The sequence below is a fragment of the Ambystoma mexicanum genome, chromosome 5p (genome assembly GCF_040938575.1).
Source record: "Ambystoma mexicanum isolate Mex_15411 chromosome 5p, UKY_AmexF1_1, whole genome shotgun sequence".
Taxonomy (NCBI): Eukaryota; Metazoa; Chordata; class Amphibia; order Caudata; family Ambystomatidae; genus Ambystoma; species Ambystoma mexicanum.
The window spans coordinates 834,272,262-834,288,511 of NC_090930.1; the positions used below are offsets into that span (position 1 = coordinate 834,272,262).

The 16,250-nt window shown below is 44.5% G+C and overlaps 1 protein-coding gene across 2 annotated transcripts in view; it reads left to right on the forward strand.

Moving 5' to 3' along the window:
• EEPD1 (endonuclease/exonuclease/phosphatase family domain containing 1) overlaps window positions 1-16,250 on the forward strand; it is a 395,522-nt gene that overhangs the window by 289,839 nt on the left and 89,433 nt on the right. The window contains exon 3 of one of the 2 annotated variants that reach the window (XM_069613253.1): window positions 13,085-13,195. The exons of the other annotated variant lie outside the window; for it this stretch is intronic. Coding sequence (XP_069469354.1) covers window positions 13,085-13,195 — 111 coding nt within the window. The remainder of the gene's footprint in view (window positions 1-13,084; window positions 13,196-16,250) is intronic. 2 annotated transcript variants of the gene reach the window in all.

Genomic DNA, 16,250 nt, shown 5'->3' on the forward strand with positions numbered 1-16,250 from the left:
TCCTGTCCAGGAGGGTTTGTGCAAGGGCGGCACACATCAGAAAATGCCAGATATATTTTTCACCAGCAGGATAAGTCATGATAAAGAACAGCTCTGATTCTCTTAGACTTGTTGGCTACTGAAAAGGCATTTGATAGGGTGGATCAGTGATATCTTCAAAGGTTTTTGCTCAAACTCAGACTGGAACAAATTTCATAACATCAGTATTAGCTAATATTGTGCGTATGTGGGTCAAAATCAGAATGAACGGACATGTATCTAAAGTCATTGACCCCGTTTGGGCTACAGGTCAATAGCGTTCCATTTCTTACTGGCTCTTTACTTTGGCAATGGAGCCATTCTCTCAGAGCGAGGTTTAACTAAATCATCTTGGTGGTGAGGTTTGGGGGATATTGTGTCTAAACTTTCCATATTTGCACAGGTTCCAGGTATGTGTCATCAACAGATACAAGGCTAGCATAGCCTGCAGTGATGGAGGAGCTTGTGAGGTATGCAAAGATGTTGGGTGAGAAGGTAAATGTTGCAGAGGCAGAGGTCCAAAATGTGATAGTGGAAGAGAAGGTTAGCGAATATATACAAATATTTCCTCTCTCAAGTGACTTCTGAGGTCCATTAAGTACGTAGGGGGTCAATATTGCTACATATAGAGTTAGTTACTAGCAACCTCTTGAGTATACCTTGGGTAGTGCTGAGGAGACAGAGTGGTCTGAGGGTGTGTTGTTTGGGAAGGATGTTAGGAATATAAGTGAGCATACTGTTGTAGGTTTGTTACACCACAGAAGTTACCTGGCCAGGCTTCCATGTAAACCAGGCAAGGGGCTCCGAAATCCTTGCTTAAGTCAATGTAAACCAGTTTACTGTCTGTTGGTACACCCGGCACATACGTAGACATATGAGGTTAGTAAGTATGGACACAGACTGCCCACTAGCCAGCCACACACTTGCAACTGTCATTTCCAGAACATTCACACAGTCGCACACACCACATTCCACTCTGACCTCAAATCTTCTGATTCCACTCTGACCTCACAGAACTCTGACATCACTGGCGAAAGCCCTCAGCATAGCAGCCAAATACCTGAAACCACGACACATACCGTTGGCGAAGTTGTATCCTTTTGTGAAACTTACAGAAGTGAAGCCATAAAGGCAGCAAAGATCGTCACAGAAGTATTTTATGTAATTTTACTAGGGCATGGCAGGGGTAAAAAAAAGTTAAGCATACTGCTGTTACAAAGTTATATGGGGGGCTAGTTGGTCCAGTGTTGAGCGATTAGCTCTTGGTTGGCAAGCGTTGAGTGATTTGGAGATGGCAGCAGAGAACATTGGTCAAGTAGTGGTGGAGGTGGCGCGTGGAATCAGCTGTCCCGTGGATTCTGCCATGCAAGCAGAAGACATTGGCTTATAGCAGTCAGGGTATGGGAGTAACACGAAGGGGAAGTGGCATCTTCTCTCTGGAGGGGGGGGGGTTGTGGTAATGGTGGGTTGCAGTGGTGGTCCTTTTCAGAGTTGGGGGTGGGGTGGATACGAAAAGATGGTTTGTATGTTCGGATTGGCTATGATGTGACCTTTGCTCAAGTGTCAATGTATTTTGTACCCAATAAGTCTGAAATATTGAGAGATGTGCAACTAGGGAATTTGGTAATGGGAAAGGACATCATATCCATCTTCATGAAGGTGCACACTAAGTTTGAGGGAAGAACACACCAAGCGGTGGTTGCTAAAAGTTTAATGTCAGGAATTAACAAGCTGCTCTGAAAAGGTGCTCATCAACACCGGGAATGTGTATGTGTCAATGCACAGGACGTAGATCTAGAATGGGAGCCCACAAAGTGTGCCAGTTGACCTGGAGGAGGGCTGCTATGGCATCTAAGTGTGTTCAGATGCCAAATTGTGCTATGAAATACTTCGTGGGTGCCTTGGAACACCACATCTCACGCATAAAGTAAGTTTCCAGGGCTAATTTGGAGAAGCCGCAATGGCATAGGAACTGTTATGCCTGATTGGTGGGACAGTCCCACCAATGGGCCATTTTCGGAGAAGGATAAAGACCTATTTCATCACATGTTCAGTGTATCTCAACACAGATATATGAAGATATTTTCATTCTGGTAGGAGCCTTAACTGCCAGAAAGTATCTGGTTAAGTGAAATACCTGTGCATTAATTCCACAGCTCCTCAATGTGGCCAGAACCTCAATTGTAACCACGTGCAACCACAACCTCAGAATCAATCGATGTACCTCAAAAGGTCATGGTATATGTTGGTCTATTGCACGTACGTTGCAGTAGCGGTCTGGCTCATTCAGTGTATTGTGGTTTCTTCTCCGCCGGCACATGGCCACTGACCGGAGAGAGAGAGAGAGCCATCAATCCCAGCCCAGTTAAACTTATTTACAGGAATGTTGCTTTACAGTAATTTATAAGGTGCTCCTCTGACATTAACATGACCATGTATCGCTGATGACAAGCTTGAGTGATCGCTGCTGCCCTGGACTGTAGGAAGGATGTTATAGTATAGTGTGTGAGGTAGGAGAGGGGAGTGGAAGCCCTGTTATAGCTTTCAAGGTTTGATGAGTTTATGGGGATTCCGAATTGGTGCTGCCAGTGGGGATTTCTGTCCCGTCGGCCGGCAGGAGTCATGTCCTGGTCTGAGACTGTGTTGTTCAGCTCCCAGCCTTGTGCAGGCATATTGTGTGGGTTTACTTTCCATCTTGAAAAACAAAGGTATTTCATGCATGACAGTAGCAAATAGCAATTCATGCTATGTAACGAGCAGGAGACCATCTTTTGGATGCACCTCAGCCAGGCTTTCTTAGGGGTTAAGACCTCTCAAATGTCAAGCATGGCTTCGGTACGGTTCCATGTAATAATGTCGCCACAAAAATCTTGCCATGCAAAAATATCGCTTTTTTTTTGTTTTTTTTAATTCTTTTTTTTTTTGCCCAAGTCCCCATATATATGGTCACCCATATAATATCGCCGCAACCTTTTCCCGGCGATATTATTTACGGCAACCATATATATGGGGATAATATTACCTGATACCTTCGGTACCCCACTTGAGTTGTGTGCCAGTGCAGGGAGTTTTTATTAAGTCGCTGTCGTGAATGAGGATTTGAATATAGCTCCACTGCTCACTGAATGGCTTCTATGTGCTTGCTCGGATGTATGTATGAGGGATTCTGGGCTGAGGGCATTAGAGCCTCTCGTCTTCCAACGAGACTGTACTGCTATACGATGTACGTGTCATACATTGAGCTTTGATGTCATATACATCCTTTAAGCTGGTATGTGCCGGAAGCTATTGTCAATGTTGGCACTTGCATTTTCTACACTTGATGGGTCGCCTGCTCAGCGCAATTCATGTGCCTGCATTTTGAACCAATCTCAGAATAGAATAGAGTGCTCTGAATTTAACAAAAAATAATATAGGATTGTGAACACTGATTTTTTTACTCGATCTAATAAATTCGTCTTGTAAACAGTGAGGTCATTGTTAGTGTTTCAGGAGGAACAGGCGTTGTAAAAATCTTCTACAAATGCATTACTCATGACACCCTTCCTCCCATCCCAAAACTGTCACCAGATGGTTGGCCCCAGAGTACATCAAGCAACATTAAAAAAACAGGTTTAATTTGGTACAATAGGACCATTTCTTCTCTGGGGAGTCAATTGACAACTTTTTGCTCTCATGCATTTGCTTTCCATTCTCGTTAATCATGTTGATTTTTTAAATAGCGTGGGCTGGACACCAAAAAGAATTGTGACCTTTGCCACGGGTAATTTGTACTCAAAGAGCAAAAAAAAAAAGCATCCACAAAAATACAGGGACGAGGTATAAACACCGTCATTAGAATTAGAATCCAAGCAGCAGGTCCCGAGTTCTTCCTGTGGTTCATGCGGGCCAGATATGGCGTATTTTAGTTCCCAGGGCACTCCTGTGTCTGTTTAAAAAATTGATCCGCAGGAAGCTGCGCCCTGCTCAGGATCTCAGATGGAAAATAAACAGCCTGCAAAGGGCAGGAAATGCAGATTCTCGTAGACGGTGCCATGGTTTAACTTTAGCCTTCTGCGTTATGACTCCATTACACGGGCAGCAGTTCTCCAGGGGAACTGGGCGTGGCATTGCAGTGCCTATGCACGAGTTCTCGTGGCGTTGCCTGTAGGACTATCATTCATCTATATCGAGGCGTACGACAGCAGGAGGCTACCCCCTGTATCTCACCCCTGTGTAGGCTATGGACATCACCCTTTACTCGCAACATCCAATGTCTTGTACATCCAAGATTGGGACAGGAAGTATTCTGTCTTGCGACTGTTTTACACAACCTGCTATCAGTGATTGGTTTGAAGAGGGTAAGGTGTTTCCCAGTTGTTATGGTCACTGTGCCTTTTTTGAAGAGCAAATACCTAATTTCTTTAATGAAAACATATCCATTTCAAAAGCCTGTTCTGACATAGGTTAGGGCTGGGAAAGGTCAGGTGCCGATCAGGCCCTCCTTAGTGGGGCAGCTGCGCTATTCAGCCTATTGATGGGCTCGTAGTCAAGGTATATAGCTTTTGTGCATTCACTCTATCCACTCAGTGAACATCTTGGTCCTGTCCTACATATCTAACCTCTGCATTGACCCCATCACCTCACGGTTCTGTGACCTCTGCCAGTCCCTCTCTCTTGCTATTCTTCCTTAGGGACCAACCTACTCAGCCAGACACACTCTTGATGACTTCAACTCAGGAGACATCCCCATCTCTAACCCAGTCACCACCCCCCTCACCTGGTCTGACCACTCCCTCCTCTCCTCCCACTTGGGGCCCCTCGGCCCTCTGTCCGAACCACCCCCTCCACTGCCAACCTCCTTTGTCGTCATTCGACAGATGAAGCGAGTGTCAGGCGCTGCTTTCGCCTCCTCCTTTATTCCCCCTCCCATTCCTGCCCCTGACTCTACTTCTGACTCTTTCCTCACCAACCTACACCTCACTATCTCCAACACCCTTCACATCCTTGCCCCTGTCGTGAGGATGATATGACTTCAACCTAGCTTCTCTGAAACTAACGTGCAGAGTCACTGAATGGAAGTGGCAGACTTTGGGTTCATCCTCTGATAAACTGGTCGGTCGCCTGCTCTAAAGGCAATATTGTTTCTTTATCTGCTCCAAGAAGAGGGACCACATCCAAGCCCGCATCTCTGGAGCCTCTAACAACATGACCAAACTCTTCAAAATCTGCAAGGAGCTCACCGATCCAACAGCAGTCTCCACCACTCCCCTTCCTTCCCATGCTCTCCACACAACCCTGACCTCACACTTCATAACTAAAACTCACGCTATCATGTCCTCCATCTGCACTCCTGTCCCCGCTTCCCCGCTGCCCTTGGCACCTCTTCCTCCACGCCCCCCACTCTTCTCCCTCCTGCCCATAGCACCTGATGGGATCACCAAAGTTGTCTGCTCCATGAAGGTTCCTTCCAAACAGGTGCTCCCTTGCTCTTCCCGAACCATTAAGGATAACATCTCCTCCCTCGCCCAAGCTCTTGCCGCCTTCCGTAACCAATCTTTCGCCACTGGCTCTTTCGCTCTAGCCCTCAAGCACTCCCTTGTGCACACCCTCCTAAAAAGTCATATACCAACCCCTCCTGCACGGCTAAATATCACCCTATGTCCACCTCCCCTTTCCTGGGTAAACACTTGGAGAAGTTGGACTTCACCCAACTGAGCCTCCATACTGAATATGTTGATTGCCTCCATGACCATCAATCTGAATTCCGGGCATCCAGAGGCACAGAAACTGATCTCCGGAACATCCGTGAAGACATGCTCACAAATCTCGACTCAAACTCTCCTGCTGTTCTCATTCTCCTTGATCTCTCCTCCACCTTTGACAAGGTCAACCATTGTATCCTAATAAAACGTCTCTGGGATACCCTCAGCATCATGAACGGGACACTCTTTCCTCATTAACCACCCTTCCCAGCTGCAACTGGGCCCTTTCTCCTCCACCACCTCATTCTTTACCCGCGCCATCCCCCAGGGCACTACCCTATCGCCATGGCTCTTGAACATCTATCTCGGTCCTTTGTCCCACCTGATCTCCTCCTTATCTCCTCATTTCCAGTGTTATGCTGATGACAATAAGCTTTCCTTCAAACTTCCCTCTTCTACCTCCTCCTTTTCTCTCATCCCTGTTTGTCTGACTGCCATCCAGGCACGGTGTGCAGCTAACGATCTCTGTCTCAATGCCAGAAAGACGGTGATCCTTCTTATTGCGACACCTGTGCCCTGTTTCCCACCTACCCTCTGGCCTCCCTCCTTGGGTCCTACACCCTCGCCATCCTGTGAGGCCAAAAACCTGGGGGTCATCTTTGACTCCTCTCTCTCTCATGCCATCTTGCACCTTGCTAAGAAGGCCTACTTCCAACTCCACCTCCTTAGACTCATTCTCCCTTTCCTCACCTTCCCCAGAAGCTCAATGTCTCCAGAGCTCTGGTCCTCTCTAGGCTTGACTACTATAATAGCCTCTTCCTCAACGTACCCCTTTGCGCCCTATGTCCCCTTCAGCAAATCCAGAATTGAGCTGCAAGACTTATCCTTGGCCTCAAGCCCAGGGACCACATCTCTCCAGCCCTAAAACATCTTCACTGGCTCCCAGTGGCCACAAGGATCAAATTCAAGACCCTCTGCATCATCCACAAGTCTTTCTGGTGCCTGGGACAACGCTATCTCCAACTTTCTCTTCCTTAATACTCCCCCTCTAGAGCCCTTTGCTCCTCTAACACCAACTCTCTGCTTGTTAAACGTTTGTCCAAGCAGAGGATGGGAGTCGGGTCTCTCTCTTCGGCTGGCGCCTCTCTTTAGAATGGCCTCCCTGCCCCTCTCAAACTTGAGCCAGACCTCCTCAAGTTCCAGAAACTTCTCAAGACTCGCCTCTTCTCTACCTCTTTCCATCTTTCCCTGCCCTGCTAATCATCCCACTGCCACTGAGACTAGTGGCTTGATCCTTTATGAAGCTCACAGGCTACCAGGCCCTCTACCTAGTCTCGACCAGCTCCTTCCCCTTTCAGCACTGCCCTTGCGGCCCACTGGCTGGCGGCTTTCCATCCCAGCCTTGGGATTCCTCCACACTAGCACTTGCAAGTGGCCTCCCCCCTTGGCACCCCTTGGCACATCCCTGCCGGGCTCCCACCAGAACTTGCCCATACTCTCTCCCTTCCAGCTCTTGCTCATACCCTCTCCTCCTACCGCACCCTCCAATTTCTGCTCTTCCCTTCACTGCACTTTCACATTCGAATGTCACAAGGCCTAGTAGGACCATGATCGTTTATTCACTGTTTTTTTCCTTTTTGCCACTGTCATAACTCCCCTTGTTCCCTCCCCACTGTAGCATTGTGACGCCTGGAAGCACCATCTTGTTTATAGGCGCCTAACAAATGCTCAATAAATAAATAAATAAAATCACATTACAATGTTGGAGGCCTTGGAAATCCAGAAACTATTGTTAGCATCCCATTCCATGAAATGATTTTTAATTATTCTCCCTCCAGTACCAATATGTTTATCACCATTTCTGATGACAAAGTAGAAAAGTTAATGCAGTACCCCAAAATCTGTAGGGGGAAAAGGGTCTTGTGCAACAAAATTCAAACTATTGGGATGGAATTCACGTTGGTATCAATCCACAGCAAAGAAACGCAATGCCAATCTATGCCACATTGGTGTGTGACGAGTATAATGCTCACCAGTATTCTTACTTGTCAACATAATGCTTGTCAAGTCATATATTGTTACTCTAGGATTGTGCTTGTTGAGTACAATTTCTCCATTAGCCATTAGTTTAAGATACAGGTTTATTCCATGTATTTTATTGTAAAGCATTTTGTTATGGCTTACCAACCACGTTGGTAACATGGGAAAGTGAATTTGATCACATTGCACCCTCCTTTTTAGGTGTTGATATCTGTATCTATAAGACAGACTATAAAAGTGCAAGCCCTTAAACGGTCTTAGAATCAGGGACGCCGAGTGCACGAGTGCTCTGCGGCCCATCAACCCCCACCCTCCGGCCCCCCACGAAAGGCCAATTGCATGAAAATCCCTATACATTGCAATGGGACTTTTTTTTTGTTGCTGCTCCCCAACCCTCGACCCATAGCCTCGCCGGGAAAACAAAAAGTCAACACCCCTGGTTAGAATACTACCAGTCTCTAAAACCAACAACCAGAGAATTGGAGCAAGAGTCTTTCTGTGCAATTTTGCTAAATATTTTTGTCCAAGCTGTTTTTCCATGTGTATAAGAAAAATCAGAAAACCTATTGTCTGAAAAATTGGTAATGCCCGCAGTAGCACTTTTGCCAGTCCCTTAAACAAAGGGTCTGCAACTTTTGGCTCTCCAGATGCTTTGGACTACAACTCCCATCAGCCCTAGCCAGCATAGTCAATGTTGAATGAACATGGGAGTTTTAATCTAAAACATCTAGAGAGCCACAGGTTGCACAGCCATTAGCTCGGCTAGACTATTTGCTTTGTTTTTTGTCTTCCCCTGTGACACTCATATATTTTTGTTTCTATCGATTCAAGTACTTTGAAGTTTCTCAACATTAAGCTCTAAGCGAATGCACTAAGTAATAAATGGATTAAAATAATGAATGATGCAGGAAAAATCTGAACTTTCACATTTCCAGGACATTCGTGGTCTTTGAATGTTCTGAAGGTTGGTGTAGCAAATGTATGCAAGTGTTGGTGCCTGGTACATTTAAGCAAATAACCCGAGCAGGGGGCCTTACCAGTCAGATAATGCTCTGGGGCATAAGTTAGAACGTTTAACATTAGCCCTGGGGCATTATCTGACCAGTAATGCCCCCCTACTCAAGTTATACTGCTATTAGTACGCAGTGAGGGGGGTGGCGGCCTCCCAGCCAGTCAGGAAGCTCAGAACGGGGGCTTTACCACACAGTAAATACCCCACTCCAAGCCTCCTTGGAGCTGGTGGTCACCTTCTTCCCTCACTGAGAATTATGTAAGTGAGCCCCTCGCACCCCGATCCCCACCTTCCCCCACCACCCAACCCCAATTTCCAGACGCCCTTTATATGAGAGGAGAGCAACTAAAGTTGATGGTCTGCATAACCACGTTCCACACCCACTACAGTTCCCTGAAGCTCCCTTGTATTCATTATACAAAATAAACAGATAGGGTGAGAATGATCCATGTGTTAGTGACTTATACATGATATGATATGATATGATATATCATATGGCAATTATAACGCACCTGTACACAAGTGTTTCTAGGCGTGAACATCCATAAAACCAGAGTACTATAATAATAAAATAAATAAATGGAAACATTCCGGGGAATATTTTGCAGCTTGTGGTTTATAGATTATGTAGCGCAACTCTTCCTAATCACATTCAATATAGTTCTGATTTTGATTAAGGTTTTGCTTATTTTTCATGTAATTGAGTGTGGAGCGTGTGGTATATGAATGTTTGAAAGTCTATTCGACATTTATTGGTCATTTGTAAAATAACTGATCTTTGACATTTTCCTTTTAACCTTTTTTTTAATCGGATTTCTTTAGTTGGTCAAACATTAGTTGAAGTATTGTTTTTGCATGTGTAGCTTGGTTTCTTCTATGTCCACCGGCATTAAGTAACATTATTTAAGATATTAAAAACTTAAACTTCAATTTTGTTAGGCATCCTTGTTGTCTTTGAAATCTCTTGTAAAGAGCCCTCTACACCCGTTTCACTGCTTAATGCGGCTTCTTCAGGAGGAAATGATTTTAAACGCTTATAAGTTCTTCGTTTTTGCTTTTGAATTAGACAAGTCAAATTTTGCATATGGTGTATTGCACAACTACTGATATCTTCAATGGAGTTTTAGTGTGTGTGTCAAAGTTTACTGGCATGGGATGACGTCATCTGCGCTAACAATAAAATAATCAAATGTAAACTTTCCGGGACATTTTAACCGCTTTGCTGCAATGCAAGCAGGCTTCCCTAGGACAGGACTGTCCATTTCCTTGGCAAAAGAGAGTGTTTACCGAGGGCGTGGATGTCCACGTCATCATCAATAAAGTTGTTGAGATCAAGATAGTAATACATTTATTTATTCATGCAGGAAAATTACTATGATAAAGGAGCAAAAAAGCATTATGGCATGCTGGATATTCCATAAATGTTTCTGTAGCATAAGAGAGAAACACATATTTTAATTCAGAATTTAGTTACGAAGGAGAACCTCGGTCGAACTAAGTTCTTCGAGATCACTTTTAATCACACTTATTGGTTAAATCTACTTTCTCTGGGTTTTAATACAGGTTAAAAGTACATTGGTTTCACCCATGTGTTAGTACATGGGCCAGCAGGAATTTACTGTCCAGGATGCTGTGATGCCTGGGACCATGAAGAGGTGGAACTGTGAAGGCCTGCATTGTCTGAAGACCTCTCAGTTTTAACAGCAGAATCAGATTTTTCTTTCGGATATCCTTATATTACTGACAGAAATAAAAAGAATGAATGACGATTTTGAATTCATGTGGGCAATAACATTCATGATAATATAGTCCCAAGATAATACCTAATAAAATATTAAGTTGTAATGTATTAAATCTGAAACAGGTCATTAAGACTCTCCATGAGTGTGTAGCAGCGCAAAGCAAATTTCCCTATATCGACTGCCTGCTCAATATTCTTTTGTGAGAAATATTCACTGGATTTATAAGCTCTCCTTTTATTCCATTGATAGAGTTTTTGGGATCAGCTCGTGATTATGGTATATGAGAGCATGGCTAACCTGCCGCAGATCACATCACACATGAGGCAACCATGAAATACACGCTAGGCATGTCACATGCTTTTACCTGGTGTATTATAGTCTATGTTAGTGACGCTTTCTGGTTTCCCCAAATCTCAAGCAAGGATAGTGTCAGGCTTGATCTTAGGGTGTCTTCAAGGTATTGTAGCCCCTTCTCTCCGTGGATTGCCCGCGTGGCTCCTGAAAGGGGCAAGCCTAGCAGTTATCTTCAGAAAAACGTTTTCTACTGTTTGCACTTTTAGGGTACTCTACCACCCTGAAATAGAAGTCACATACATACCCATACAGCCCTAAAACGGTACATAGGCTTAAAACCACATTGCTTGATTCCAGTCGTGTTTGATTAATCTGGGAATTCTGCCCATCGGCTTCTGCACCAAGGTTACCTGCTTTTTAATGTGTGTATTCCCCTTTCAAGTTTTTAGTAAAGCGTATACCCAGATGATCAAGCTCCCGAAGCTGGATAGATGAGTAGTGTTCACAACTAAGGGATACCTTTTCTTTTTGAAGATGTACATTAAATTCGGCTTGGTTCATGTCATTTATGCATGCGTCTGACAGTCTCTCTAGGGCAGGGGGTCCTTGCAAGTAAGATTAGGTCATTGGTCTAAGATAAATAGGGGGTTCCACCTAACGATATTTGGAAAATTGCCTTTGATTGCCTCCATTTTCAGTTGTAGAGAGATTGTGTACCATTTATATTGTAAGGTTGCCAGAACACACTACTTAATATGATTGGCCCAGTAGAAGATTCCCCCTCCCCGCTCCTGCCCTTACCATATCCTAGCATTTAGTCCATCATGAAGCTTGAGCACAGTTTTAACACCCTGCTGGAATCCCCATTCGATTAATGGTTTGCCATAAACTGGTGCGATTAACAGAATCAAAATCCATGAATGCCAGAATGTTGAGTTTTTTAGGTGCAATTACAGGTTTGGCTGAGATTAGGTGTAAATTGAGGCCTTGCGCAGTAGAATCTAGCCCCTGCATGAATCCAAATTGGGTATCGGCCAGGAAGCCATTGTCCACTATCCACTCTTTTGTAAATTAGCCCGCTATACAATTTGGCAGAGCCATCAAGCTAGGCAATAGGTCTGTATGACTCACCCACCGGTCTGATATACTCAGGTTAAAGATGTGGTTCACTATTTAAAACAATGAACAGGTAACGCATGTTTACCCCCTTATTACTCGATGATAGAACCCATCTACGACATTCCCTTACTTGTTCCCTTACTTTATGCGATTCAGAATACCTTTCCAGGATGACAACTTTTTTAAAAATCCTTGTTTGTTTTAAACTTCATCCCTACTGGGGACTCGAACCTGAGCCCTCCTGCTATCAAGCCAGTATAGCATTGCACTGCTTTATCTCTCGGGTGCTGGAAGAGGATGATTTATTTGAGTAGACTGTTTGGGGTGTTCAACCCCTTGCCAAACAGCCAAACAGCTTGACTGTAATCTGGATCTGCATATGAATGGCTGTAGGCTCAGACTTGTTAGCAGGCATCAGGAGGGTTGTGTCTGGAAATGTTCATTAAGAGGTGTAATGGTGGGTTGTGAAGAGGAGGCTGCATGAAGGTGCATGCTGAGTGGGACAATGAAACACTAATGGTGGTCATTTAAATCAATTTTCTTTCATTGTGTTTTCTTCAGTTTTACTAGAACTGTTGTAAAACACAATTTTGCAGGGTGCAGTGGAGGAAAGGAAGGACCCAGGAATGGGGTTTGAATGGGGGTGGGAGGGTGACAGTGAGTATGGGTGGAGTGGACAGAAAAGGGGGTGGGGCGAGGGAACATAGTTCCACCATTTTTTTATTTTACTCTTCGACCACTGGAACCCATACATATTATTCCGTTAAAGGTGGATACAACTTAACGCTAAACAGTGGGTAGTCCTTTTTCTGTCATTGTAATCGAAAAACAATGCACGAGTCAATTTAAATTCTTACTGTCCTGGCAATAGTCGTCATATATATTGCCATCACTAGCAGCACAGTGTTACCTTGTGTTATTCAGCAGCATCCTATTGGTCCGACTGCTCCGAGTGTCTTTTTACAAACAGCACTATTGCGTTTGTGGAATTATGGACTAAGGTGATTTATTTTTCAAGCTTGTTTTCAGTTCTCTGAAGAATGTGTTTTGGATTCGTTGTTTGCCACTTTTACGTGTTTGTGAGCTAATGAAAGCCTTGGGGTCTTTACTGAGCCGATGATGTTGGTGATAAACAAAGTGCGTCATTATGACAATGAGTGCAATCTGTCTTTCAGTTTTGCCTGGAGCTGAACCAACCGACGCTGCCAAACATAAGGAGATGGAAAGGGCCGCGGGGATGCTGGAAGGCAGTCGTCTCTGAGAGGCCTTCAGGTCAGCCACACAAGGTACATTCCCGCCGAACCCTCGCTCTGGCTCCCAATTCTGTTTGCAGAGAAGCCTGTGTGCAGCAAGCACGTGTTTTTTTTAAATAATTTTCCTTGCACGCTGTGTTCCCTGTTGTTTTGGCAGAGGCTGTAACTCGGGACAGGAGTTTCAGGCTGAACGCCCGCGGCTTCTGCATCCTGGCTTTGCTGAAGGATGCTGCTTCCTATTACTTCGATAGGGAGCCGCAGGACTTTCCTCTGGGTGTCCAGCCTCTCGCATCGCCCGCCCCTGCTGTGGGAAAGAGTCGTCTGTCCACAGCACAATGTCATGAAAAGAACCGGGCTGCAGCCGTAAACTCGGCCAACAGCGTGTTTGTTTTCATACGTGCGCAGCTCTGGAACGGCCTTGCGATAAGGGGCAGGCGCATTAAAGATGAAAGGCAATTTGGGACGTATTACAGAAACTTTGCATCGGTGCAAGTACAGTTATTACTAAGAGAAAATCTGACCAAATGCAAAACACATATTCTTTCAAAGCATTTTTGCACCAGGGCAAATGACCAAGATTAGGGAAAACATTGCTTGGTGTTGAAAATGTATTGTTATAATGTGCATTTACCTAATGTGCGTACCTCGTTAAAGGCCCTCAGCGAGGGCCTTTAACGAGGTATGAGGGCCCAATTCGAGGCCGAGGGTGAGGTCTATAAAGCTATTAGAACCCATGGGCAAAAAGAATCAAGTTCATTTAAAATATATAATTTTTTTATTAATACATTGTTTTTTGGGGGCCTTGAATATTCCCTATGGAATATTTAAGTTTACAAAAAACATGAAAAATAGCATGATAAAAAAAAGAAGTCGCTTAATTATAGTAAATATGCTTTTCACTAATAAACTATTGAAAAAATCCGGTATTCGTTGGAAAATGTAATGTCCACCTCGGCCACTAGAGGGGGACGTTTCACTGTTAATACACAACTTTCCCAACTGAAGAAAGCAAGGGGTAATTTGCTGGCTATAATGAAACTGCGAGCTATACCAGTTCTTATAGCCCGCAAATTGGCCAATGGAAAAGGGTTATTCACTCGCCCTGGGTTCTAATATCCCATATGTCGCAGTTGTTTTAGTTTTCAATGTATATTTTCTTGAATGTCATATAGTACAATCAGAACGTGAATTGGAATGACTAATTCGTATAACTGATGAACACAGTTCCCCCACCACCCTGGTAGCAATATTAAGGTAAAGCTTTACCGAATTCTATCACAACTGTGCATATCTAGAAAAGAACATCAAACGACTGCAGGGCAGTGTTAAATACACGTGATCACAACTGCTCCAAGCTGAGCCTCCAGTCCAGGGCTAGCAGCCCCGTTACTTTCGATTGCCTTTGACTCATAGCATTCTGTTGTTTGAAAAGGCTAAAGCAAAGTAGAATCCAAAATAAAGCGCAGTAAATCACGATTCTAAAGCTATTGTACTGCCATGATGTCTCCAACAGTCTGTCGAATGATTGATGTAGCTACACTTGAGAATGACACCCTCGAGCGGCAGGTCATCAGCTCTCTCTGAAGGAAGGTGTGAAAGGAAAAGAGCTCCTATGCAAATATGATTTATTAGTTGTGGAATTATAAAGAGCCAGCCAGGTGGGCGCGAACAGACAAAGGGGAACGTGAGTGAACACATACAAGGCATCCAGACTATATAAAAGGTGGGGGCAGGGTGGAGGGAGAAACACATAATAGGAAATAGAGGGACAAATTCAAGGAATACAAAACATAAGTGCAGGATATCATGAACAACGGTGGGAGGCCCAGAAGAGCAGAGACAAAGTGATGCCATGACTCCATGGAAGAAGGGCTTCAGCTGGGGAGCTGAGGATGGAACTTGTCCAGTAGGCCATCAGTCATGATCAGCAACCCCCCAGTAGGTGACCGCTTGCAATTTCGGCACCCGGGTTGGCCAGTTTGCGGCGTGTTTAGCATTCTTCTAAGATGTAGGTGACTGGTTTACGACTCTAGGCTCAGTGTTCCCGTGGGTTAAGCCGCTTGAGATGAATGTTCTGAAGGAGGTACAAGATAACGGTGTGATGGACCTCACTTCACCAGGCGCCCTGCATTTATTGATGCATAGACTGCTGTACAAGGGGCCCCTACGATGGCTGCATTATGAAGGATGCACAGGTCTCTGGAGTCAGTCCCTCTCTCCCTCTCTTTAAAGGGAGTCAGTGCTAATCGAGCCTTCAATGCCGGGGAGATGTCAGCACATGGATTCAGTCCCATGAGGCGCCGAGCTGCTTTATTCTCAATACTCTGCAGACAGCCAACGTGTGGGCTGTTGCAATCGTCACGTCTTGCTAATACCAGATCTTTGGTGCCATCCACTTGTTGCTGTATGTGGCTGGTGGGCCAGCTTTCCTGGACCATCTTTCCCCCTTGAATCCTTGCAGCTTGGCAACGATTAGGGAGTGTACACATTATTATGGTCGACCCACACATCCAATTTCCAAAAGATTCACTAAGAAATCTGAAGTGGTTTTCATTGCAAGCATTATACAAGGATCAACAACGCTAAATCTTGAAAAGTGACATTTTAAGCATTGTCCTAGCCAGGAAGTACAGCACAGCGCTGCACTCCAGTGGGACAAACATCATCCCCACGGATTTCAAATGAGAAAAGATTCTGGAGTGTGGTAAATATATGGCCAAAAATATTCACATCATATTTCAATTAGTAAAAAAAAAAAAAACACCATTTTCAAAATAAATCTTTACATTCTCTTTAAGAGTATAACTACATTAACTAAAACAGTTTAATTTCAACAACATAGTAGATATAAACCACAAAGGCAAAATAAGAATGAAAAATGTATTTTATTTTTAAAGCGCTCACACAGCCCACAGGCATCGAGGCGCTGTTACAGGAATTGTTTGTTTTGTAGTTGCGTAATTGTTTTTCTCTTAGTTGTGTATTTATAACTCGCTTAAACACCCAGATGTTTCTAAGCGCGGACCCGGGGATCGAACCTGTGTTGCTTAGTGTCGTCTTGCTTCCAAGGCGCGCACGTTGCCGCTGT